The 25,060-nt window shown below is 43.7% G+C and overlaps 1 protein-coding gene across 5 annotated transcripts in view; it reads right to left on the bottom strand.

The window, feature by feature from the left end:
• The window catches only part of LOC125457863 (PGAP2-interacting protein-like), a 123,328-nt gene that overhangs the window by 71,916 nt on the left and 26,352 nt on the right, over window positions 1-25,060 (bottom strand). For 3 of the 5 annotated variants that reach the window (XM_048542573.2, XM_048542601.2, XM_048542590.2), the window contains exons 2-4: window positions 24,695-24,886; window positions 13,879-13,999; window positions 2,069-2,223 (exon numbers count right to left, since the gene is read on the bottom strand). In XM_048542573.2, the coding sequence (XP_048398530.1) occupies window positions 2,069-2,223; window positions 13,879-13,999; window positions 24,695-24,886 (468 nt within the window). The remainder of the gene's footprint in view (window positions 1-2,068; window positions 2,224-13,878; window positions 14,000-24,694; window positions 24,887-25,060) is intronic. The other 2 variants (XM_048542581.2, XM_048542609.2) reach the window with 2 other exon arrangements.

Raw genomic sequence — 25,060 nt, 5'->3', positions numbered from 1 at the left:
TTCCTATACACAGAGTATAAGGATAGCTCACTCCAATCCAACAAACTGCTCAAAATCTTTTTAAGACCCAGTACATCCAAGGGTCTACCACTAAAATGAGCACCATCTGGAAAGGAATTTCCTAGTATCAAACTTTTTTTCCCATTTCACTCCTCAACTCTGTCCAGTCACTTTCCCACCACTCCCTTCCCTCTTCTGCCACCCTTCCTTGCCTTCGTCCTCATCCTCTCTTCCTGTTGTCTTCCTCCATTGCTCCTACGTCCGCCCTCCCATCTCCTTGCCCACTATCCTGCTGTAGTTCAATTAGTCCCTGTATCCAACACTGCTTTACCTAAATACCGCACTTAGCTTTGATTTCCAATTTGCATTGCCACGGTAAACTAATAATAAACAGAGAAAAATTGTGTATTTAGATCCTGTGGCTATTCAAGACTGAGGCAAAATCTGGTTTGTGCTCAGCACCCGATCCTGTTGAGAAGCGCACTTTGCAGATTAGTTTTAATCATCCCTGGATCATATAAATACTTAATATTAACTGTGTTGGTCACAGAGAGTTCACACACATTAATAAATAAATTATGCACATAAATTACCAAGGGGAATTTTCTGCCGCCTTGAGCAGAGTAGGCATGGATGAGAAAGTTGTGAAAATACAGAACATGAAAGGAATCTGTTCATTGCTTTTTAGTGATAGGGAGAGGCAGTTAGTTTTTCACTGTTAGGATTGATCAGCCAAGGGGATGGACTGATTGGTGTACAGCACCCTGCTATATCAATGTCACAATGACCCAATGTGTCACCTGCTTATGCAGCAACATACTGCATGTGTTTCAACCAAATGGCCATGTCTGAAAGTCAAAGAGGGCCAGTCCTTAATGGTATTAATGGAGACTAAGGACAATCAGGGAGTGTCCAATTCCAGCCCGGGGTTGGGGGGGTGGAGGGGGAGGCCATGGTAAGTCAGGTATTGTATCAGATTTCCAGCAACCACAGCATTTTGTCCACAGAATTTATCTTCCACATAAACAAATGATTCCAAACACATTTATCTATCCTGGTTGACAAATCTATCCCTTCAATCACTTTTCCTCTATTTGTCTATCTGACCTGCTTTTGAATAGCTTTTGCACAGCCAATAACCCAAGGCATGAATTCTACAATCTCACAGCTTTAAGTGAAGTAATTTCCTTGGTTCACTATCCTAACCATCTAACATTATATTTTACTTCCGTAGTCCTTCACTTTCGATTTTTCAAATACTAGGAAAATACAGTTGGCTTCAGTATATCCCTTTTAATCCTTTATCCTCTAGGGTGGCGCATGGCAATGTTATTGGGCTAGTAAGCCGAAGGCCCAGACTAATGCCCTGGGGAAATGAATTCAAATCCATTGCATCATGGCAGCGCGTGGAAGTGAAATTCTATTAATTAATCTGGAAATTTATCTCTCTAATGGTGACCAGGAAACGACCCTTGATCAGGGTAAAAAAATAAATCTGATATCCCTTAGGGATGGAAACCTGCTATCCTTACCTAGCTTGGGCCACGTGTCTCCAAAACACATAGCAATGGTCCCAAACACATTTATCTATTCTGTTCGCATGTCCCTTCAATCACTTTTCCTCTATTTATCTATCTGACCTGTTCTTCAATAGATTTTGCCCAGCCACTAACCCAGGGCGTGAATTCCACAATCTTAATTGCCCTCTGAAATAGTGTGCCAAGCCTATCAGCACAAGAGCAATTAAGGATAAGTAAAATATGCTGGTCTTACATTCCATGAGACAAAACAAAAGTATCTTGCCACAATCTTCATTGTTCTAATTTATTTAAGACCCAATATTTCTGGTGTATTCCCAATGCTTTCTGCTTTAAAAAAAAGCCAAATAATGGTCAAAAGATTTTATGTGGCAGATCATAATTATTTGAAAAATATGCTTGTCACATTTAAAATAATCCTGAAGGCCCTTCAGAAAGCAATAACATATATTACAGTTTACTTAACCAGCATTACATTGTAATCTTCTTGAATGTAACAGCAGACTGCATTGCTTGAATGTTCTCCTTACCGCAATATACTCTGTCCAGAGTCACTATAATGCCCAGGGACAGCGTTAAAGTGTTGAATGTGTTGCATGCCCACACTGGGTTCAATGACGTATACCAGATCCTTAGTACAAGGAGCAGAAAATGACCCAAAATGAAACCCCAGATTCTGCAGAGCCTACAGATATGAAATCCAATAAAATGTTAGTATCTAGTTAACATTTATGACAAGAAACCACATTTGTGAGTTTACCCACAGAGTCACTTCTGCACTATTATTCATTTGTCAAATTAACCATTTTACATTTGGTTTTCAATGATTTCTTCTTTCTACAATTTTAATTTATCAACGTCTCACTTCAACTTAACTCTAGCTCATCCTTTTTTACTGCTTTTTACACCACTCAGTTTGTTTTGACGTAGAGTGAATGTATTTCTTCTGCAATACTGATAGTACTGCATGTCATCTACGAAAAGTTATGTTTTATGGAGGAAATATATTTCATAAGGAGAAAGAAAACAGCAAAGAAATTGAACAAATATTTTGTGTCTGCTTTAACAATGTAAGACATAGGTTACATACCAGAAATGGAGGGTTACCTGGAGGTGAATTACAGCAAGGAAGTAAAGGTTAAATATCAGTGGAAGGGAAAGTATTGGAGAAATACAAAGGACTACAATCTGACAATTCCCAAGGGCCTGAAGACCTTCACCCTCAAACTCTTAATAAAAAGGCTACAGAGATTGTATATGCCAGGGTCAATTGTAAAGAAAATGCAGGAATCTGCTATTAAGGAAACCTAAACATCATGCTTAGAAAAATAAGTAATATGATTAGAACAAGTAAAGTGTTTTTACAGAACGAAATTCCTGTTTGAAAAATGGATGAGATTTTTTGGAGGATGTAATTGGCAAGTAAGTAAACAGGGATGAGTGGATGCAGTATCAGAGATAATGGGAACTGCAGATGCTGGAGATTCCAAGATAATAAAATGTGAGGCTGGATGAACACAGCAGGCCAAGCAGCATCTCAGGAGCACAAAAGCTGACGTTTCGGGCCTAGACCCTTCATCAGAGAGGGGGATGGGGGGAGGGAACTGGAATAAATAGGGAGAGAGGGGGAGGCGGACCGAAGATGGAGAGTAAAGAAGATAGGTGGAGAGGGTGTAGGTGGGGAGGTAGGGAGGGGATAGGTCAGTCCAGGGAAGACGGACAGGTCAAGGAGGTGGGATGAGGTTAGTAGGTAGCTGGGGGTGCGGCTTGGGGTGGGAGGAAGGGATGGGTGAGAGGAAGAACCGGTTAGGGAGGCAGAGACAGGTTGGACTGGTTTTGGGATGCAGTGGGTGGGGGGGAAGAGCTGGGCTGGTTGTGTGGTGCAGTGGGGGGAGGGGATGAACTGGGCTGGTTTAGGGATGCAGTGGGGGAAGGGGAGATTTTGAAACTGGTGAAGTCCACATTGATACCATATGGCTGCAGGGTTCCCAGGCGGAATATGAGTTGCTGTTCCTGCAACCTTCGGGTGGCATCATTGTGGCAGTGCAGGAGGCCCATGATGGACATGTCATCAAGAGACTGGGAGGGGGAGTGGAAATGGTTTGCGACTGGGAGGTGCAGTTGTTTGTTGCGAACTGAGCGGAGGTGTTCTGCAAAGCGGTCCCCAAGCCTCCGCTTGGTTTCCCCAATGTAGAGAAAGCCGCACCGGGTACAGTGGATGCAGTATACCACATTGGCAGATGTGCAGGTGAACCTCTGCTTAATGTGGAATGTCATCTTGGGGCCTGGGATGGGGGTGAGGGAGGAGGTGTGGGGACAAGTGTAGCATTTCCTGCGGTTGCAGGGGAAGGTGCCGGGTGTGGTGGGGTTGGAGGGCAGTGTGGAGCAAACAAGGGAGTCACGGAGAGAGTGGTCTCTCCGGAAAGCAGACAGGGGTGGGAATGGAAAAATGTCTTGGGTGGTGGGGTCGGATTGTAAATGGCGGAAGTGTCGGAGGATAATGCGTTGTATCCGGAGGTTGGTAGGGTGGTGTGTGAGAACGAGGGGGATCCTCTTGGGGCGGTTGTGGCGGGGGCGGGGTGTGAGGGATGTGTCGCGGGAAATGCGGGAGACGCGGTCAAGGGCGTTCTCAATCACCGTGGGGGGGAAGTTGCGGTCCTTAAAGAACTTGGACATCTGGGATGTGCGGGAGTGGAATGTCTTATCGTGGGAGCAGATGCGGCGGAGGCGGAGGAATTGGGAATAGGGGATGGAATTTTTGCAGGAGGGTGACATAGAGCAGTTTTTCCGCCGTCTTCGCCTGCATGCCTACTTCTTCAACCGGGAACCCAACCCTCCTTCCACTGACCCCTTCACCCGCTTCCAACACAAGTCCTCCTCCTGGACACCACCCCCAGGCCTCCTACCCTCCCTCGACCTCTTCATCTCCAACTGCCGTCGAGACATCAACCGCCTCAACCTCTCCACCCCTCTCACCCACTCCAACCTCTCCCCCGCAGAACGGGCAGCCCTCCGCTCCCTCCGCTCCAACCCCAACCTCACCATCAAACCCGCAGACAAGGGTGGTGCAGTGGTAGTATGCCGTACTGACCTCTACATCGCCGAGGCCAGACGCCAACTCTCCGACACCACCTCCTACCGCCTCCTCGATCATGACCCCACACCCGAGCACCAAACCATCATCTCCAACACCATTCATGACCTCATCACCTCAGGGGACCTCCCACCCACAGCCTCCAACCTCATTGTTCCCCAACCCCGCACGGCCCGTTTCTATCTCCTTCCCAAAATCCACAAACCTGCCTGCCCTGGTCGACCCATCGTCTCAGCCTGCTCCTGCCCCACCGAACTCATCTCCACCTATCTGGACTCCATTTTCTCCCCTTTGGTCCAGGAACTCCCCACCTATGTCCGTGACACCACCCACGCCCTCCACCTCCTCCAGGACTTCCAATTCCCTGGCCCCCAACACCTCATATTCACCATGGACGTCCAGTCCCTGTACACCTGCATTCCGCATGGAGATGGCCTCAAGGCCCTCCGCTTCTTCCTGTCCCGCAGGCCCGACCAGGCCCCCTCCACCGACACTCTCATCCGCCTAGCGGAACTCGTCCTCACACTCAACAACTTCTCTTTTGACTCCTCCCACTTCCTACAGACTAAGGGGGTGGCCATGGGCACCCGCATGGGCCCCAGCTATGCCTGCCTCTTTGTAGGTTACGTGGAACAGTCCATCTTCCGCACCTACACAGGCCCCAAACCCCACCTCTTCCTCCGGTACATTGATGACTGTATCGGCGCAGCCTCTTGCTCCCCAGAGGAGCTCGAACAGTTCATCCACTTCACCAACACCTTCCACCCCAACCTTCAGTTCACCTGGGCCATCTCCAGCACATCCCTCACCTTCCTGGACCTCTCAGTCTCCATCTCAGGCAACCAGCTTGTAACTGATGTCCATTTCAAGCCCACCGACTCCCACAGCTACCTAGAATACACCTCCTCCCACCCACCCTCCTGCAAAAATTCCATCCCCTATTCCCAATTCCTCCGCCTCCGCCGCATCTGCTCCCACGATAAGACATTCCACTCCCGCACATCCCAGATGTCCAAGTTCTTTAAGGACCGCAACTTCCCCCCCACGGTGATTGAGAACGCCCTTGACCGCGTCTCCCGCATTTCCCGCGACACATCCCTCACACCCCGCCCCCGCCACAACCGCCCCAAGAGGATCCCCCTCGTTCTCACACACCACCCTACCAACCTCCGGATACAACGCATTATCCTCCGACACTTCCGCCATTTACAATCCGACCCCACCACCCAAGACATTTTTCCATTCCCACCCCTGTCTGCTTTCCGGAGAGACCACTCTCTCCGTGACTCCCTTGTTCGCTCCACACTGCCCTCCAACCCCACCACACCCGGCACCTTCCCCTGCAACCGCAGGAAATGCTACACTTGTCCCCACACCTCCTCCCTCACCCCCATCCCAGGCCCCAAGATGACATTCCACATTAAGCAGAGGTTCACCTGCACATCTGCCAATGTGGTATACTGCATCCACTGTACCCGGTGCGGCTTTCTCTACATTGGGGAAACCAAGCGGAGGCTTGGGGACCGCTTTGCAGAACACCTCCGCTCAGTTCGCAACAAACAACTGCACCTCCCAGTCGCAAACCATTTCCACTCCCCCTCCCATTCTCTTGATGACATGTCCATCATGGGCCTCCTGCACTGCCACAATGATGCCACCCGAAGGTTGCAGGAACAGCAACTCATATTCCGCCTGGGAACCCTGCAGCCATATGGTATCAATGTGGACTTCACCAGTTTCAAAATCTCCCCTTCCCCCACTGCATCCCTAAACCAGCCCAGTTCATCCCCTCCCCCCACTGCACCACACAACCAGCCCAGCTCTTCCCCCCCACCCACTGCATCCCAAAACCAGTCCAACCTGTCTCTGCCTCCCTAACCGGTTCTTCCTCTCACCCATCCCTTCCTCCCACCCCAAGCCGCACCCCCAGCTACCTACTAACCTCATCCCACCTCCTTGACCTGTCCGTCTTCCCTGGACTGACCTATCCCCTCCCTACCTCCCCACCTACACCCTCTCCACCTATCTTCTTTACTCTCCATCTTCGGTCCGCCTCCCCCTCTCTCCCTATTTATTCCAGTTCCCTCCCCCCATCCCCCTCTCTGATGAAGGGTCTAGGCCCGAAACGTCAGCTTTTGTGCTCCTGAGATGCTGCTTGGCCTGCTGTGTTCATCCAGCCTCACATTTTATTATCATTGAGTGGATGCAGTATGTTTGGATTTCTAAAAAGATGCCACACAAAAGTTCACTGTGCAAGCTTAAGGGCGTATCAGATTTAGATTGAAGAGAAGTGGGGAGGGGGGAGCATATTCACATGGATGAAACAAAGAATAGGGATAAATGGTTTCAAGACAACAGGATGTAATGATCAGTGCTGGAGTATCAATCATTTACAATCTATTTTAAGATACAGAAGGATTGATAGAGCATAATGTATTTAAATTTTCTGAAAATACAAAGTTAGGTATAAATGCATGCAGTGAAGTGGATATAGGAGGCCAGAAAACAAACAAAAATACAACAGGTTAAGTGGATGAACAACAGGTTGGCTGAGGGAGTTTTACAAGTGTGAGGTATATATAAATGCTTGGTATATCAAAGAATCAGTAGATATAGGGCACATGGTAAAATGGAGTTGAAGCTCAAGATCAGCTATGATCACATTGAATGGTAGAACTGATTCTGTGGTTTCCTGTTGCTGCTATTTCACACATACTTGGGCGTTCCCTCCACTACTCTCACCCCAAACTTGCTCCCAAAAACTGGACTCCGTTACCCATGTGAAGTATCCTTCACAACAACCTGCTGGGAATTACTGTGTATTCACCTCCTAGATATGATGGGGAATGTCATGGTAATGGCAAATAATTGCATAGGCTGGCACATTGGAGAAACTCACCCACTTCTTGCATCCTCAGGATTAAAGTTCAGGGCAGTGTAAAGGCTGTGTGTTTTTATTTTTCTGTATTATAATCATGGACTGAAATTGGAAAAGGACTGTTTTAAAAACTAATGACCGCTGAAGGAATATCATTTGCAGCGAAACTGGAGCCATGGTATGCATACAAATGGAGATTCAGACAACAGCAAGCAGCTGCTTGTTTTGTGGTCTACTGACCAATTTTGATGACATTCTGCCTACCAACAATTCAGTGATTGGCTCACGGTAAGTGAGCAGCCTGGGTCTATGTACAAGATAGTGAAAAGACTTCAAACCTCCATCAGCTCAAGCTCTACAGAAAAGGCTACATTAAGCCTGAAGTTGCTGTAAGCCAGAATGTTTAATTAATAAGTTAGGGACCTTTTATAAGTGTCAACTGGTGCCCTGTGTCCCCATAAAGCAGTGAAAGTGTCTGGAGAAGGAAGACCGAGAAGACACATTCTGACCAAAAAAAATTCATCAAATGCGTCTTGACAATGCTATAAAAGGAACCAGTGAACTGCCTTACCTGTCTTTCATTCCATCCATAATGCCTATATTTTTGTGCATGTGTGTCCATTTATAAAAGGATTAGAGTTTTAATTGGTGGAGATGTATGCCAATGGTTAATGATCCACAGCCAGAGTCTGATTACACGTAATAAATAGTATTTTTTGTTAATTATAGAAACTTGGCCCAACTTTTCTGTCAATATGTGTCTTCAAGACAGGAAGCTTGTTGAATTCGGTGTACTTCCTAACAATCTTTAACTTTTGTGATGCCTCTATGAATCACAGAGCTTGACTTCCAATGGGACATCCTAGCAAGTGAAACAAATTTTGGAGACTTGTTAAGGATTGACTTGAAACTGAGGCAACAAGGATTTGGGTGTGGTATCAATAAGCAAAACAAGTGAAGGAAAACAATCAGGTCTGTACTGCAATTAAGACATGGCACTGGAAATGGTGAAGAATTCCCTTCAGTTGGCACAGTTGTTCCTAATAGTCTTAAGTGAAATTTCAAAGACCACATTGACTGATTTGCTAGGTATACTGGAGGTTACATTGCCTGGCAGTGCTATAAAGGCAGAGATTATTAAAATATTAGCATGGCATTTGGATTCACAGGAAACTTAGAGGCCAGTACTCCAGGTAGAGTAAGTTGACTGGAAAAGTGCACGAAATTTATGCTTCACTGTCAGTTGAAGTTTCTTGGGATTATAATGCTGTAAAGAAAAATGTATTGGCCGCATTTATGTTAACTTCATAAGGCATAAAAGCAGAAGTCCCAGTATTTAAGGAAACAGCCTGGGCAAGCCTATATTGAATTCCAAAATGTTAAGCAAAGTGATTTTGACAGCTGGATACCAGCTTTGAAAGCTGAAACCATATATGAAGCTCTCAGAGATTACTCTCTGAGAAAAGTTTAAAACACGTTTCCTTCTATAATAAGAAATCATGTTGAGGACCAAAGAGTTGCAACCACAAATCAGAAAGCAATAATGGCTGACAATTATGAGCCAATTCATAAAAACTATCTTATTCTTCGGTCAACCATGTCAAGGATAAAAATACGAGAGTGGAACATTTCCTATGGATCTGATGGCAGTAAAGTAACCCCAGTATTTAAGAAACAAATTAGAGAGAAAACAAGGAAGGAAAGACTGATTAACCTGACATCAGTCGAAGGAAAAATGCTAAACTTGATAGCAGAGTATTTGGAAAACAGTGACAGGATTGGGCAAGGTAAGCATGGACTTATGCAATGGAAATTATGCTTCACAAAACCACTGGAATTTTGCAAGGATATAATTAGTAGAGTTGATTGGAGGAGCCAGAGGATATGGTTTTATTTGGACTTCAGAAGATTAACAATAAGATCCCACACAAGAGATCAGCATGTAAAATTAAAAGTGCATGGGATAGGGGGAGTGAACTGACATGGTAGAGAATTTGTGACAAGGAACAAACAGTAGGAATAAACAGGGTTTTTTTTTAGCGGAAAGCAATGACTTGTAGGGTATGGTGAGAATTAGAGCTTTGACCTCAGCTATTCACATTATACATTAATGAATTAGATGAGAGAACTAAGTATAATATTTCCAGTTTTTTCAGATGACACAAAGCTGGATTGGATGGTGATCTGTAAGGAGGATGCAGAGATGCTTCAATGTGTGCTTCAATGTGATTTGGACCTCAGTAAGTGGGAAAATGCATGGCAGATGCAGTATCACGTGGATAAATGTGAGGATATCAAATTTGGGAGACAAAACAGAAGGGGGGATTATTATTTGAATGGCTATGAATTGAGAGAGGGTCATGAGCAGCAAGACTTGGGTATCCTCATACACCAATTGATGAAAGTTTATATGCAAGTGCAGCAGGCAGTAAAGCAGGTGGTAAAGGTGACACATGGTTTGTTGGCCTTCATGCAAGGGGATTCAAGTACAGAAGAATTGAGGTCTTGCTGCGTCTGTAAAGGACCTTGGGAAGATCACACCTGAAACACTGCGTGCAGTTTGGTTTCCTTATCTGAGGGAGGATATTCTGGCTGCAGCCAGAGTGCAACAAAGTTTTACCAGACAGATGCCTAGGAGGGCAGGGTTGACTTGTTAACAAAAACAGTAGCAGTAAGGACTATATTCATTGGAGTTTAGAAGAACATGCAGGAATCTCATACCAATCAATAACATTCTGACAGGATTAAAAAAGGCAAAGTCACAACAGTCTTACTAGACCAAATGACAGCTCCCTCATTAGACAGAATTGACTGTTGGTTGTTTAAAAAAAAGGTCACCACATCTTAGGTGAGGGGAGAGTTTGAGAAGAAAAGGCCTTAATAGTAGCCTTAGCCAGTGTAGGAACTGAACCCATGCTGTTAGCATTACTGTGCATTGCAAACCAGCTGTTCAGCCAACTAAGCTAAATGATCCCCTATAAGATGTAGGAAGGATATTCCTGATGATTGTCCACAACCAATGTCAGACTAAAGATACAGGAGGAGAAATTTCTTCACTCAGAGAATGGTTAGCCTGTAGATTTCTGTATGTGATTGGGGTCAACACATTCAATGTTTTTAAGAACAAGTAAGATATAGTTCATAGACTCATACAGCACAGAAACAGACCCTTTGGTCCAACCAGTCCATGCCAAACATAATCCCAAACTAAAGTTGTCTCATCTGTCTTCTAGCTCATATCCCTCCAAACCTTTCCTATTCATGTACTTATCCAAATGTCTTTTAAACACTGTAATTGTACTCATATCCACCACTTCGTCAGGAAGTTCATTCCACACACAAACCACCCTCCGTTTATAGATTTTGCTCCCCCTTGTTTTTTTAAATCTCTCTCCTCTCACCTTAAAAATGTGCCCCCTATTCTTGAAAACCCCATCGTAGGGAAAGAACAACTACCATTAAATCTACCTATACCACTTATGATCTTATAAACTTCTCTGGTAACTCCCAACCACCTACTTTCCAGTGGAAAAGGTAACTCCCAACCATCTACATTCCAGTGGAAAAATGTCCCAGCCGATCCAGCTCTCTTTAGAACTCAAACTCTCCATTCCTGGCAATATCCTGGTGAATCTCTTCTGAATCCTCTCCAGCTTAATAATATCCTTCCTATAACTGGATGACCACAGCTGGGCACAGTATTCCAGAAGAGGACTCACCGATGTCCTGTACAATTTCAACATGTCATCCTAACTCTTATGCTCAAAGGACTGAGCAATGAAGGATGCCAAATGCTTTTTTTAACCACGCTGTCTATATGTGATACAAACTTCAAATAATTATGTATATGAACCCCTAGGTCCCTCTGTTTTATAACAGTACACGAGGCCCTACCATTAACGGTATAGCACCACCCTTGATAGTTCCAATATACCTTGCATTTATCCCGATTGAAAACCACTTGCCACTGCTCAGCCCATTGACCCAGTTGATCAAGATGCAATCTTTGTAATCTTAGAAACCTTCTCCAGTGTCTACTACACCACTAATTTTGGTGTCATCTGCAAACTTAGTTACTATATCTTCTATATTCTCATCCAAATCATCCATATAATTGACAAACAAAAGAGGGCCCAAAACCGATCCCTGTGGAACACCGCTGATGACAAGCCTCCAGTCTGAAAAGCAAACCTCCAACACCACACTCTGTTTCCTGCCATTAAGCCATCTATGGATCCAATTGGCAAGCTCACACTGAATCCCATGTGCCCTAAGAGATGAAATAGTATGGGGAGAAGCAGGAGTAGGGTACTGAGTTGGATGACTTGATTAGATTACCTGCAGTGTGGAAACAGGCCCTTTGGCCCAACAGGTCCACACCGCCCCTTGAAGCATCCCACCCAGACCCATCCCCTTATAACCCACACACACCTGAACACTACGGGCAATTTAGCATGGCCAATCCACCCAGCCTGCACATCTTTAGACTGTGGGAGGAAACCGGAGCACCCGGAGGAAACCCATGCAGACAGAGGGAGAATGTGCAAACTCCACACAGACAGTTGCCCGAGGCAGGAATCGAACCCGGGTCCCTGGTGCTGTGAGGCTGCAGTGCTAAGCACTGAGCCACCGTGCCTCCCTCACACACAGAACAGTGGAACAGGCTCAAAAAGTTGAATGGACTATTCCTGCTCTAATTTTATGCGTTTCTCTGAAAGAAAGGCAAGTAGCCAAAGTAAGGAATGGATAGCTGTCTGTAGGTGTCCTCCACAGGTCAGAATAGTAGTATTGAGGATGGAGGTGAAAATCAGAAGCCAAGTGGTGTCCATTGTAATAAGACTGGATACATTTTTCAGAATGCTTAAAATTGACAAGGAAACTCCTGAGAAGTTTTGGAGCTCATAAGAGTGAATCCAAAAAGGAAACTCAAAAAGGAAAACGACACCACAGGCCAGATTGTAGTTTTAACAACAACTAAGAGACCGAAGATAGATATAGCTGTGAGCACAGAGGAAGTAAAAAAGAATGATAGATGCAAATGAGTTTTAACTCAGGGGAAAATACTCCCTTGTCCTTCAACAGAAGCATCCAAGCCCATAACTGTACTAATGGATACAGCGCCTACTCAAACTTCTGCTATAGAACAATTTAGTTCTTGCTCCAGAGAGTTCAATGATATCCACACTGTTAGCAATAGGACAGGTGGAGAGTATATCCTGGTTCCATTGTACAGAGTCCAATTAAATGTGACCTTTCATCTAGACAGGTGATAGTCAGGGTAGTTAGGAAGTTGAAATAACAAGGTGTAGAGCTGGATGAACACAGTAGGCCAAACAATATCAGAGGAACAGGAAACTGACGTTTCGGGCCTGAAGAAGTGTCTAGGTCTGAAATCAGAGATAATGGGAACTGCAGATGCTGGAGAATCCAAGATAATAAAATGTGAGGCTGGATGAACACAGCAGGCCAAGCAGCATCTCAGGAGCACAAAAGCTGACGTTTCGGGCCTAGACCCTTTAGGCCCGAAACGTCAGCTTTTGTGCTCCTGAGATGCTGCTTGGCCTGCTGTGTTCATCCAGCCTCACATTTTATTATCTAGGTCTGAAATGTCAGCTTTCCTGTTCCTTTGATGCTGCTTGGCCTGCTGTGTTCATCCAGCTGTACACCTTGTTATCTCAGATTCTCCAGCATGTGCAGTTCCTACTATCTCTAATTAAGAAGTTGTCTGTGGATAGAGTTATCTACTCCTACTTTTATTGCCCCTCCCTAAATTGCTCTGGAGAATGCAGTGGTGAGATGCTTTCTGGAGCTCCTGCAGTCCTTATGGTATGGGTACACCCATTGTGCTGGGAGAAATGAGCTCCAGGATTTTGACAGAGCCAAAGTGAAGAAATGTTGGAGGGTGGAGGCTGTCTTGGTCTTAAAGACGCCTATTCCTCAATTAAAAGATGAAAGGAAAAATACTAGCCCTAAATTGAGAAACTGAATTCAATTAATATTTTCTGATTAGATGCCAATATATTAGTGTTGGCACCATAGGATAACTTGCTCGAGACTCTCTGGATCCCCTGACAGATTATAAAGACAGGCATATCTGAATATTTGCAAAACTCCTTACTTTATTAAGTGAATGCGTGAAATAAATGATCACATACATATTAATGGAATACATTATGTAATGCTTATTAACTGAGCATGGGTAATTAACCAACATAGTTTTGATTCCAAATGTCACACAAGGAATTGAAAGACAATTAAATGCAGCTTAGTTTCACTGCTTTACTTTTTGTTTAAATTCTACAATTTGTCTGCACCAAGAGACACAAAAGACACATGACAGTACAACAGACAAACAAGAAAACAAATACCTTTGCTGCCTATCTCCTGACCACCAAGTTACGGCTTGAACAAGCAGGGCTGAAGATACACCAAAAGCCAGCAATAGCAGCCGGATGACAGGGGCAGAGGTCTGATATGAAGCAATGCTCCCTGCAACATAAGTAATATTTTACAACATATAATCTTTTCCTAGGATGGCACACAAGAAATAATACACTTTTTTTAAACTTTACAATATCAGTGAACTAATTTTTTTTTACTCATTCACAGGATGAGGGCATCGCTGGCCAGGCAGCCTTTATTGCCCATCCCTATTTGCCCAGAGGGCAGTTCAGAGTTAACCACCAGGTAAGGATGGCAGTTTCCTTCCCTAAAAGACATTAGTGAACTAGATGGGTTTTTCCAAAAACAAAATGAACAATGGATTCACAGTCATCATTAGACTGTTAATTCCAGGTATCTATTGGATTCAAATGCCACCATCTGCCATGGCAGGATTCAAACCTGGGTCCCCAAAATGTTATCTGGGTCCCTAGATTAACAGTCCAGCAATAATACTACTAGGCCATTACTTCCCCATTATATCTGTTTGGCAAATATGTTAAGCAGTAGCAAAACATTTTATTCATCACACGAATATTTTGTTGCCAAAAAGCAAAATGACTGCAGATGCTGGAGATCTGAAAAAAAACGGGAAATAATTAACATGTCAGGAGTACCAATGGGGAGAGAAACATCGTTGATGTGTAGAGCTACTTCCAGTATTTTCTGTTTTTAATTTGGTTGAAATTTAATGGTGTGAGTTATCTTTTTGCAGCATATGCATTTGAATCAAATAATCTTGCTCATTGTGAAAACAGATTTATTTTAATATATTCTTTATGGAGAGATATGAATTGCATCATTGCAGTATCAGCACAGGAAGCAAAAAGAATGAATTCCAGCTTGGCAGCATATTGCTTCTATATTGAGTTGGGTCAGATCCTCTGTTTTGTCTGTGTGTTGCATCAGACCATTTGCCAAGTGAATAAGGTGTGAGCTTTTGTAGGTGAAAGCCTGAAGATCTGGTGCAGGGTGGCTTTGTGTTGCTTTAAATAATTTCAGGCCTACTCATGTCAACTCCTACATGGCAGTGGTCACCTGACCATTTTTCACCTTTACCGAGAGATTGAAAATGGATGCTAACTGCAGGAATGATATGAACAAATTGTAAGAGGAAAAGTATACAAGTAGTTGGCATCATCCCAATAATCACGTGTGCGGGAGCGTAAGCAGGGTGGATATATCAAAATTCACAGAGACCCTCAGCTCAACACACAAACCCAGGTATGAGTCACTATGTGCTGAAGTTCTAATGTCCCAGATTTTGTGAAAGATGGGTGTGGCCTCGTTACCACAAAACGATCATTAAAGTAACCCAAGCTATACCAATTCAACATCATGAAAATTTTGTTTTTAATAGAAAAGCCTTTGATCACAAGTTCATCAGACCATGGTCTGTGCAGAACATCCTTAAGGCCCTGTGAGAAAAGGAGACTGTGAACCTTACCAAGATAATAGAATGTGAGGCTGAATGCACACAGCAGGCCAAGCAGCATCTCAGGAGCACAAAAGCTGACGTTTCGGGCCTAGACCCTTCATCAGAGAGGGGGATGGGGAGAGGGAACTGGAATAAATAGGGAGAGAGGGGGAGGCGGACCGAAGATGGAGAGAAAAGAAGATAGGTGGGGAGGAGAGTATAGGTGGGGAGGTAGGGAGGGGATAGGTCAGTCCAGGGAAGACGGACAGGACAAGGAGGTGGGATGAGGTTAGTAGGTAGGAGATGGAGGTGAGGCTTGGGGTGGGAGGAAGGGATGGGTGAGAGGAAGAACAGGTTAGGGAGGCAGAGACAGTTTGGACTGGTTTTGGGATGCAGTGGGTGGAGGGGAAGAGCTGGGCTGGTTGTGTGGTGCAGTGGGGGGAGGGGACGAACTGGGCTGGTTTTGGGATGCGGTGGGGGAAGGGGAGATTTTGAAGCTGGTGAAGTCCACATTGATACCATTGGGCTGCAGGGTTCCCAAGTGGAATATGAGTTGCTGTTCCTGCAACCTTCGGGTGGCATCATTGTGGCACTGCAGGAGGCCCATGATAGACATGTCATCTAAAGAATGGGAGGGGCAGTGGAAATGGTTTGCGACTGGGAGGTGCAGTTGTTTATTGCGAACCGAGCGGAGGTGTTCTGCAAAGCGGTCTCCAAGCCTCCGCTTGGTTTCACCAATGTAGAGGAAGCCACACCGGGTACAGTGGATGCAGTATACCACATTGGCAGATGTGCAGGTGAACCTCTGCTTAATGTGGAAAGTCATCTTGGGGCCTGGGATAGGGGTGAGGGAGGAGGTGTGGGGGCAAGTGTAGCATTTCCTGCGGTTGCAGGGGAAGGTGCCGGGTGTGGTGGGGTTGGAGGGCAGTGTGGAGCGAACAAGGGAGTCACGGAGAGAGTGGTCTCTCCGGAAAGCAGACAGGGGTGGGGATGGAAAAATGTCTTGGGTGGTGGGGTCGGATTGTAGATGGCGGAAGTGCCGGAGGATGATGCGTTGTATCCGGAGGTTGGTGGGGCGACTTTCCCCCCACAGTGGTTGAGAACGCCCTTGACCGCGTCTCCCGCATTTCCCGCAACACATCCCTCACACCCCGTCCCCGCCACAACCGCCCAAAGAGGATCCCCCTCATTCTCACACACCACCCCACCAACCTCCGGCTCTTTAAGGTTGTCAATCGGGCTGTAAAGTGAGGCTCTATTCTGAGGAAGGGTCACCGGATCCAAAACAATAACTCTGATTATTTTCTTGAAAAAAATCCATACTAATTTTCTGTCAAGATTCACCCCAAGTAACTCTGTAACACAGAACTCTGCCCCCAACGAGCCATTCCCAGCATCATTCACCTAGATAAAGATCAACTGGAGAATCATAAAACATGGTGTAAGAAGATCAGAGATAATGAAAACTGCAGATGCTGGAGAATCCGAGATAACAAAGTGTGGGGCTGGATGAACACAGCAGGCCAAGCAGCATCTTAGGAGCACAAAAGCTGATGTTTCAGGCCTAGACCCTCCGTCAGCATTTGTGCTCCTAAGATGCTGCTTGGCCTGCTGTGTTCATCCAGCCCCACACTTTGTTATCATGGTGTAAGAAGATCTCCAATTTGCAGGAAATTTGATGATCTTCCAGTAAAAGGAGTTCCGTGGACAAATACATTCTGAGGTCCAGCAATTCACGCTACCGGATATATTAAACTTGCATCAGCCATCACACATCCCAAAAACTATTCAAGACTGTCAGTCGGGCTCTAAGTGAGGCATATTTGTGCATACTGAGTACAAAAAGACAAAAAGAATATGCACACACACTACTCCTGTTTTAATTGAACAAAACAGGTGACAGCACTCTGATTCATCCATCAGGACAACGTCTTGACCAAACACAGTCAACCTGCCCAGTTTAAATTAAGCCTTTAGCCAAAGTGAAAAGCCCACAAGCTAAGGTTTCCTAGCACAGTAACCAAAAAGGCTAGAACTGAGAGCACTGGAGAAGGTTTGACATGAAATATGTATTGTAAATGTAACCTGTAATTCATAAAACAGAATCCTTATAGTGTGGAAGCAGGCCATTCAGCCCATTGAGCCCACACCACTTTCTGAAGAGCATCCCACCTGCACCCCTATCCTATCCCTGTAACCCTGCATTTTCCCATGGCTAATCCACTTAGCCACACATCCCTATGGGTAATTTAGCATGACCAATCTACCTAATCTGCACATCTCTGGACTGTGGAAGGGAACCAGAGCACCTGGAGGAAACCCACACAGACACGGTGAGAACGTGCAAACTCCACAGAGACAGTCACCTGAGGCTGGAATCAAACCCAGGTCCTGGCACTGTGAGGCAGTAGTGCTAACCACTGAGCCACTGGGCTGCCCTAAATAGTGAAGCACCTCAAAACTCCACATACTATATTGAAAGAACTATGCAAGTTTCAACTGCAATGCAATATGTTTTTCCAACTTTTATGAATACAGTACTTTTTTTTAAACAGTGAATAGACTGGACCTCGTCTATTGAAGAAATTGGGCTCAGGGATGAACTAAATGAGAAGATTTTAAAATGATTATAGATTTTCATACGAGCAATATTTTCTCTTGTAGTAAAGAGCAAATACTAGAAATGATCAATATAAGATAGTCACCAAGATATCTAATTGGGAATTCAAAAGAAATTTCTGACTGAAACAGTGGTGTGAATGTGGAACTCATTGCTATAGGCAGGAAATTGTTGGATAGAATAGTACAGTTGCATTTAAACAAAAGCTGACAAGCCTTTGAGGCAGAAGAGAATAGAAGTATGTTAACAGATTTAGGTTAGGAAAGATAGGAGCAGGCCAAGAGAAGCATAAACACCAACATAGACTGAATGGGCCAAATGACCTAATTTTGTGCCTTATGTCCATTGGCATCTTCTCTAGGATATAATATCATATGTGTGTAAAATTAAAGATCATGGAAATGAGGGTAGTGTATAGAGATAGAGAGAAAATTGTTTAGCAGAGACGAAACAAAAAGTAGGAATAAACGGGTCTTTTTCAAAATAGTAGGCAGTGACTGGTCAGGTACTGCAGGATCAGTACTAGGACCCCAGCTTTGACAATATATGTTAATGATTTACATTAGGGAACTAAATGTAATATCTCAAAATTGGCAGATGTTACAAAGCCGAGTGGAAGGGTCAGCTGTTAGGAGAACATGGAGTTGTTGTGGTGTGATTTGGACAGATGGGATGCGTGTGCAAATGCATGGCAGATGCAGTGTAATGTGGATAATGTGAGTTTATGCACTTTGATAGCAAAAATAGGAAGACATTATTATTTGAATTGCTATAAATTGAGAGAGGGGAATGTTCAATGAAACTTGGGTGTCCTCATGCACCAGTCACTGACAGTCAGCTTGCAGGTGCAGCAGGCAGTGAAGAAGGTACACATTGTGTTGACCTTCATAACAAGAAGATTTGTCTATGGTAACAAAGTCTCGATGCAATTACACGGGACTTGGTGAGGCCATGCTGGGAACACTGGTTGCAGTTTTGATTTCCTTATCTGAGGAAGGATGTCCCTTCTACAGAGGGAATGCAGGCGAAGGTTTACCAAATTGATTCCTGGGATGGCAGAAGTGACATATGAGGAGAGATTGAGTTGGCTAGGATTGTACTCACTGGAATTTTAAAAAATCAGGAAGGATCACACAGAAACCAATCAAATTCTAACAGGATTTGACAGGGTAAACACAGAATGGATTTTCCCAACAACCAGGAAATCCAAAAGCTGAGGTCATAGCTTAAGGAACTGAGATGAGGACAAATTTCTTTACCCAGAGAGCGGTGAGCCTGTAGAATTTGTTATCACAGAAAGTGGTTGAGGCCAAAATATTGTGTTTTCAAGAAGTAGGTACACATAGCTCTTGTGGCCTAAATGGATCAAGGGATATTGGGGGAGGGTGGGATTAGGCTATTGAGCATGAATGATCAGCCATGATCATACTGAATGATGGAGAAGTCTTGAGGGATCAAATGGCCTTAATCCTCTCTTCTCTGTTTCTATAGTAATAAATTTGCATTCCAGTAGAACAATAGATGAAACATCCTGATAGCATTAACTCACTTCAATCACACTTAAAATGGAACATTGATTATCTACCTTTAATGAGTTAGAACTCCCTAAAGAATAATGAAAATTAACGGTAAATTAGAGTTCTCATAAAATTAACCTTTAATAGACAAAATAGTATTGCTGAAAAAGACGCATTGTTCGAAAGATTTTCACATGACACTCATCAGGATAATTCATAAGAAAAGCAATGTAAAAGGAACCAAATTTTCACATGTACAACAAGAACAAGCAGATTGGCTGCCTACTGATCTCTGATTTGTAGATGTGTTGCCATGGAGAACTCACCAGGTTGATGGTGATTGCCAGTTGGGTTGATTCTGATTGGTCAAGATATTTTTGTAAGGGTTGAACCGGGGAATGGATGTCACTACTTTGTTGAGTTGAATCAGGAATACTATGTGTAAATGTTCGATCTGTAAAGAACAGGGTCCAATCCGTTAATACACATAGCCTCCAGTACACATAGGTGTGCCCCACTTTGAGCCTGACTGACAGTCTTAAATAGTTTGTGCTAAGAATTACCCCAATTCTTAGGATTATTTAGCAAACAGCGGGCAATTATTGAATCACATCTGATGTGCGACATGGTGTTTACAGTTTTATAGTTGGGTACATTTAGAGTCTCTGCATGTTACAGACAGCCAAACAGACAGTGTGGAACTGGAGGAGCACAGGAAACCAGGCAGATCAGAGGAGCAACTCCACACTGTGTTATCTCTGACTCCAGCATCAGCAGTTCTTGCTACCTCTCAGCTAAACACACATGCTGCTTGACAAAATCCACCAGTCCGCAGGCCTCACAATCTACATATCTAACTTTAAACTGGCACTGTTATTCATATACCATATTACTCATTTGGGTGATACAGCGTAACACCTTTTTGGCTTGACAGCAAAACCCTATTAGTGGCAAAGACCATTCAAGTTGCTACTGCAGCATGTGTAATCGCTATCTTCACCTGTTCCAATGCCTGTGTGATGCCAGGTATGTAAGCCATTAGTCACAGAGATTGATGGATTGTATCAAAGAGTATGCCCCTTCAGCTGTTCGCAACAGGAAAATTATCATACTTAACGAGCCCATGCATACAAAACCCTATGTAGCAGCCAATGTTATGTGAGACTGTGATTCTGTGATTTGGCGTTTGCTAAATCATTCTGAGTGTGCTGAGAATTATGCTGACAGCCATTTAAAATTATTAGTCATGCTTCAGGTCTGTCACCCTTTTATTAAAATCGACATGCATTAATAAACTGGACTTCGTTCTCTGGAGGCAAAGAATGCTGTATGCACACCACATTTGTTTGAACTGAGGAAAATAGGGAATAGCATCCTCTGGTTCATCACCAAGTGCAATGCCTTGACCAATTAGAGTCAACTGGCCTGGTCTAAATTTTGACATAGTTCATAGAATTGTCAGGCAATATCTTACTGGTAAATTCTCCATGACATTGTTTTGACTAGAGATCACCTGCCAACCAATCTGCACAGATAAAAATGTTCTTCCCTTAATATTGTTATTTCTTGTGAATTGTTCTGTTGAGAACAGGTTGGAAAGTTTCAACAAAATACCTTCTTTTTTCAAGCAATACTGAAGTCCTGCACTATCAAATGTCTATTTAAATAGTTCAAGCAAATTCTACAGCCTAACAATTTCACACATATCTCTGAATACAAAATGACATTAACATACCTATAAGTCTCTATGCTTCCTAATTATACTCCTTTGTTATATTAAGCCAAAGGTCTTCTTACATGATTTTATCATGAAAATAATGATAAGTGAATCTTACCAGAAAGGTTCAGTGGCTTACCAAACTGAGTGTCAATGTTTTCTCAGGCTGTCTTCCCTAACACACCTTACTGCCTATGCATCTTGCCCCTATGGTGCCCTGCTTGTTGCGTTCTCTCATTGACAGAAGAACTAGCCACTGCTAGGACACTCAGAATTCCTGGTGCTAGAGTCATTTTAAAATACCAACTGTCCATAGGCCATTGGCAGTCTACAGCTGCCCTTCTCCGTGCACTTAGTGGGAAGGGGACATAAAATCAAATGTTCCTCAGAGCTCATAGATGGCATAGCTGGCATTTCATTGCATATACAAATGCACATTCGCACATCTACTGCTATACAAGAGCCAAAATACACAATTTACCCATCCTTGGTATCATCCCAGCTTACAATCCTGTTTAAGGTAGTGGTGCTCTTACCCCGGTGCCTAGCATAGCATAACATTTTATGGTTTATGCGGGACCATTACATATTGGAAAGTTTTCAAATGGTTCAAAATATTTCATTTTATTCAGCAACAGCAAAAGCGAATAATAAACAAAAAGAACCTTCATTGCCTCCTTGGAATGGACAAGAGTGCTTGTGTTTTGTCAAAACTAACTTATTACTAAACCTAGCTCTCATCCACTGGAATCAAGTGTCAATTAACTTCTGTTTAGCTTATTGCACTTGACGCTGCTGTACTTTATTGTACAGGAAGGGATGTTCTTCCTGCTCATTATTTTCACTTTCCTCCTCTAGAGAATGCTGCAACTCTCCAAGTTCTTCACAGTCTGTCACATCAACTTTTCACCTACTCTAGTTTTCGAGTCATAGAGATGGACAGCATGGAAATAGTCCCTATGGACCAACTCATCCACGCCGACCAGACATTCTAAATTAATCCAGCCCCATCTGCCAGCATTTGGGCCCATATCTCTCTAAACACTTCCCTTTTCATGTATCCATCCAGATGCCTTTTAAATGTTATGATTGTACCAGCCTCCACCACTTCCTCTCACAGCTCATTCCATACAAGCACCACGCTCTGCATGAAAAAGATGCCTCCTAGGTCCCTTTTATATCTTTCCCCTTTTGAACTCCCCTACCATCAGGAAAAAAGACCTTGGCTGTTTACCCTATCTGATAAACATCTAGAATGTTACTCCTTAGCCTCCGACACTCCAGGGAAAATGGCTCTAGTGTGCTCAGCCTCTCCCTATAGCTCAAACCCTCCAACACTGGCAACATTCCTACAAATCTTTTCTGCACCCTTTCAAGTTTAACAACATCCTTTCTTCAGCAGGGAGACCAGAATTAAAAGCAGTGTTCCAAAAGTGGCCTAACCAATGTCCTGCACAGCTGCAACAAGACCTCCCAACTCCTGTACTCAATACACCGGCCAATAAAGGCAAGTGTACCAAACGCCTTCTTCACTCTCCTGTCTAGCTGTGACTCCACCTTCAAGTTGCACGAAATACAGCATATTAGGATTATGAAGCACACTCTGACTACCATACATGGAAAGGCCTCATCTTCAGGGGGCATACTGTCTGCTCCACAATAGCTTTGGTCAAAGAATGGGCTGCACTGGACTTACACTTTGCCTCAGTGAGGGGATTGCATAATCAGCAACATTTGGTGGTGGAGGGCAGCATTTGCCTTTAAACAACCATCTTTGCAAGGCACCAGGGCCTTGAAATGAATGAGGAGCATGAGAATTCTCAAAGATATAAGCATCTTAGCACTTCCTGTTGTGGGTACTGGTACAGACTTCAGAATTTGTATCAATGATCACAGATGACTTGAATACAGATGAACTCAGACACGTAACAATATGATGCTTTCAATGTGATGGGTGTACAGTTACTCCCTGCGCCTGGAGAAAGCCAGTTGTGTTGTCGAAGCCTACTTTCTGGCTTAGGACCAAAAAGGTCCTACCCACTTCTTCGTAATTCAGGTCCTTTTCCAGCAGTTGGCATACCACTGTGACATGGTCCAACAAAGTTCTCAGTCTGAGAGTCAGCAGCATTTCTGCTTCTTGCTCATCTGGAGAGAATGGCATCAAGGTTATCCTATCAGAACCTTCAGATGCAACATCTTCATGCGGAAGCTATTCAGCAACTGATGGAGATTGCTGCTGGTCCTGGGCTTTACTTTTTGATATTCACTCAGAGACACAACCAGCATTCACTGCCTTCCTTCAAGAAGATGCTGGTGAGCTGCCTCCTTGAACGGTAACAGTCTGTGTCCTGTGGGCACACCTGCAATGCCATTAGATAGAATTCCATGATTTTGACCCAGGAACAGTGAAGGAACAGTGATATTTTGCCAAGTCAGGATGGTAGAAACTTGGAGAGGAATTTGTAAGCGGTGGTGTTTCCATGTTTCTATTGCCCTTGTTCTTCTGGATGGCAGTGGTCATGGTATGGAACGTGTTGTTGAAGGATCTTTGGAGAATTTCTGCAGTGTACCTTGGAAGTGGTCTTGAGTACTGTTGGTGGAATGTTGGGGTCCATAGCATTTTTAGTATCCAGTGCAGTCTTGATATTATGAGGAGTGAATGGAATTAGCACCTATGATTCCAGTGACCTCTGTTTTTTTTTGTGCCTCCTTTGCTGTTTTTAATGTTCTGATCTTGGAGCCAGCCACCTGTCTTTGCACAATTATATGCCTTTCTCTTTAATTTTGCTAATATCTTTATTATTCATGGCTAGCCACAAATCCTGGGTCTGTCCCTTGAAGGTTTTCTTAAGGTAAAAGATGCTTTTAACGCAACTACTGAATTGAATCCATTGTGCTTCTGAAACTAAACAATTTCACATATCATACACCAAACAAGAACACTTCTTCAATGATTTTAAAAATACTCAATAATTGTTTAATTGCTGGAAATTTTTTCTATATGCCCCTCTATCAAGCAAGATTGGGCTCATCTCCAACATTCAAAAGCGTCCATGGTCAAAGAAACTTGCCAAAAATTACAACCTAAGCTCAGACGGGAAGTACAGAGATTGAAGTGAGGTATCAGAGGACTAGAAACTCATTTGGAAGAAATAATTGGGGCCTGTTTCTCTACTAATTTTGTACGTCCTGATGTCCCTTGTGTAATGCATGACAAAACATAGATCAGTGTTAATTGGTGCATGGCCCATCACACAGTGTATCTTGAGTCTGATGTTTTTGTGTTTGTGCACATGCATTACTACAGGGATTTGTTATATTAGTAGCCTGTTCTGTGATGAAATCTTTGTCGGTTGACTCACATTTGCCTCAGGTATACCTGCATTAGTTTACAATACAGCAGGTGTATGTGCCAGTATAAATGGGAGGTTACATGTTTATCAGTTGTAAAAAAAGCAAAGAACTCACTTACCTAAACTAATTAGCCTCAGAAGAGCAAGTATATATTTGTTGTTCACCAAATTCCAGATTGCAGTGATGTTCAATATCAAGGGAGAGGCATAAGCTGCAGCAAAGATTTCATAGCCGGTGAGTCCCAAAACCTGAAGTGGAAAGTACCAAAGCATTGGTGCCAAGCCATGGTAAAGGGAGCAGGAAATGTAACCTGAAATTAATTTTTAAAATAATTAAAACACAGAGAAGTTGGAATTGCATTTCAAATTGAAAGAGGAAAAAAATAATTGCTTTAGTTTGACTCTTCAGTTAAACCTTGCCATTTGTTCGGAGCTTCAGAATTGTATGTTTTAATGTTTATGTGACCACAAAACACTTCTATTGT

This window comes from Stegostoma tigrinum, chromosome 1 (genome assembly GCF_030684315.1).
Source record: "Stegostoma tigrinum isolate sSteTig4 chromosome 1, sSteTig4.hap1, whole genome shotgun sequence".
Classification (NCBI taxonomy): Eukaryota; Metazoa; Chordata; class Chondrichthyes; order Orectolobiformes; family Stegostomatidae; genus Stegostoma; species Stegostoma tigrinum.
The sequence above is the reverse complement of the archived record's forward strand: the minus strand, read 5'-3'. Positions and strand labels throughout refer to the sequence as shown.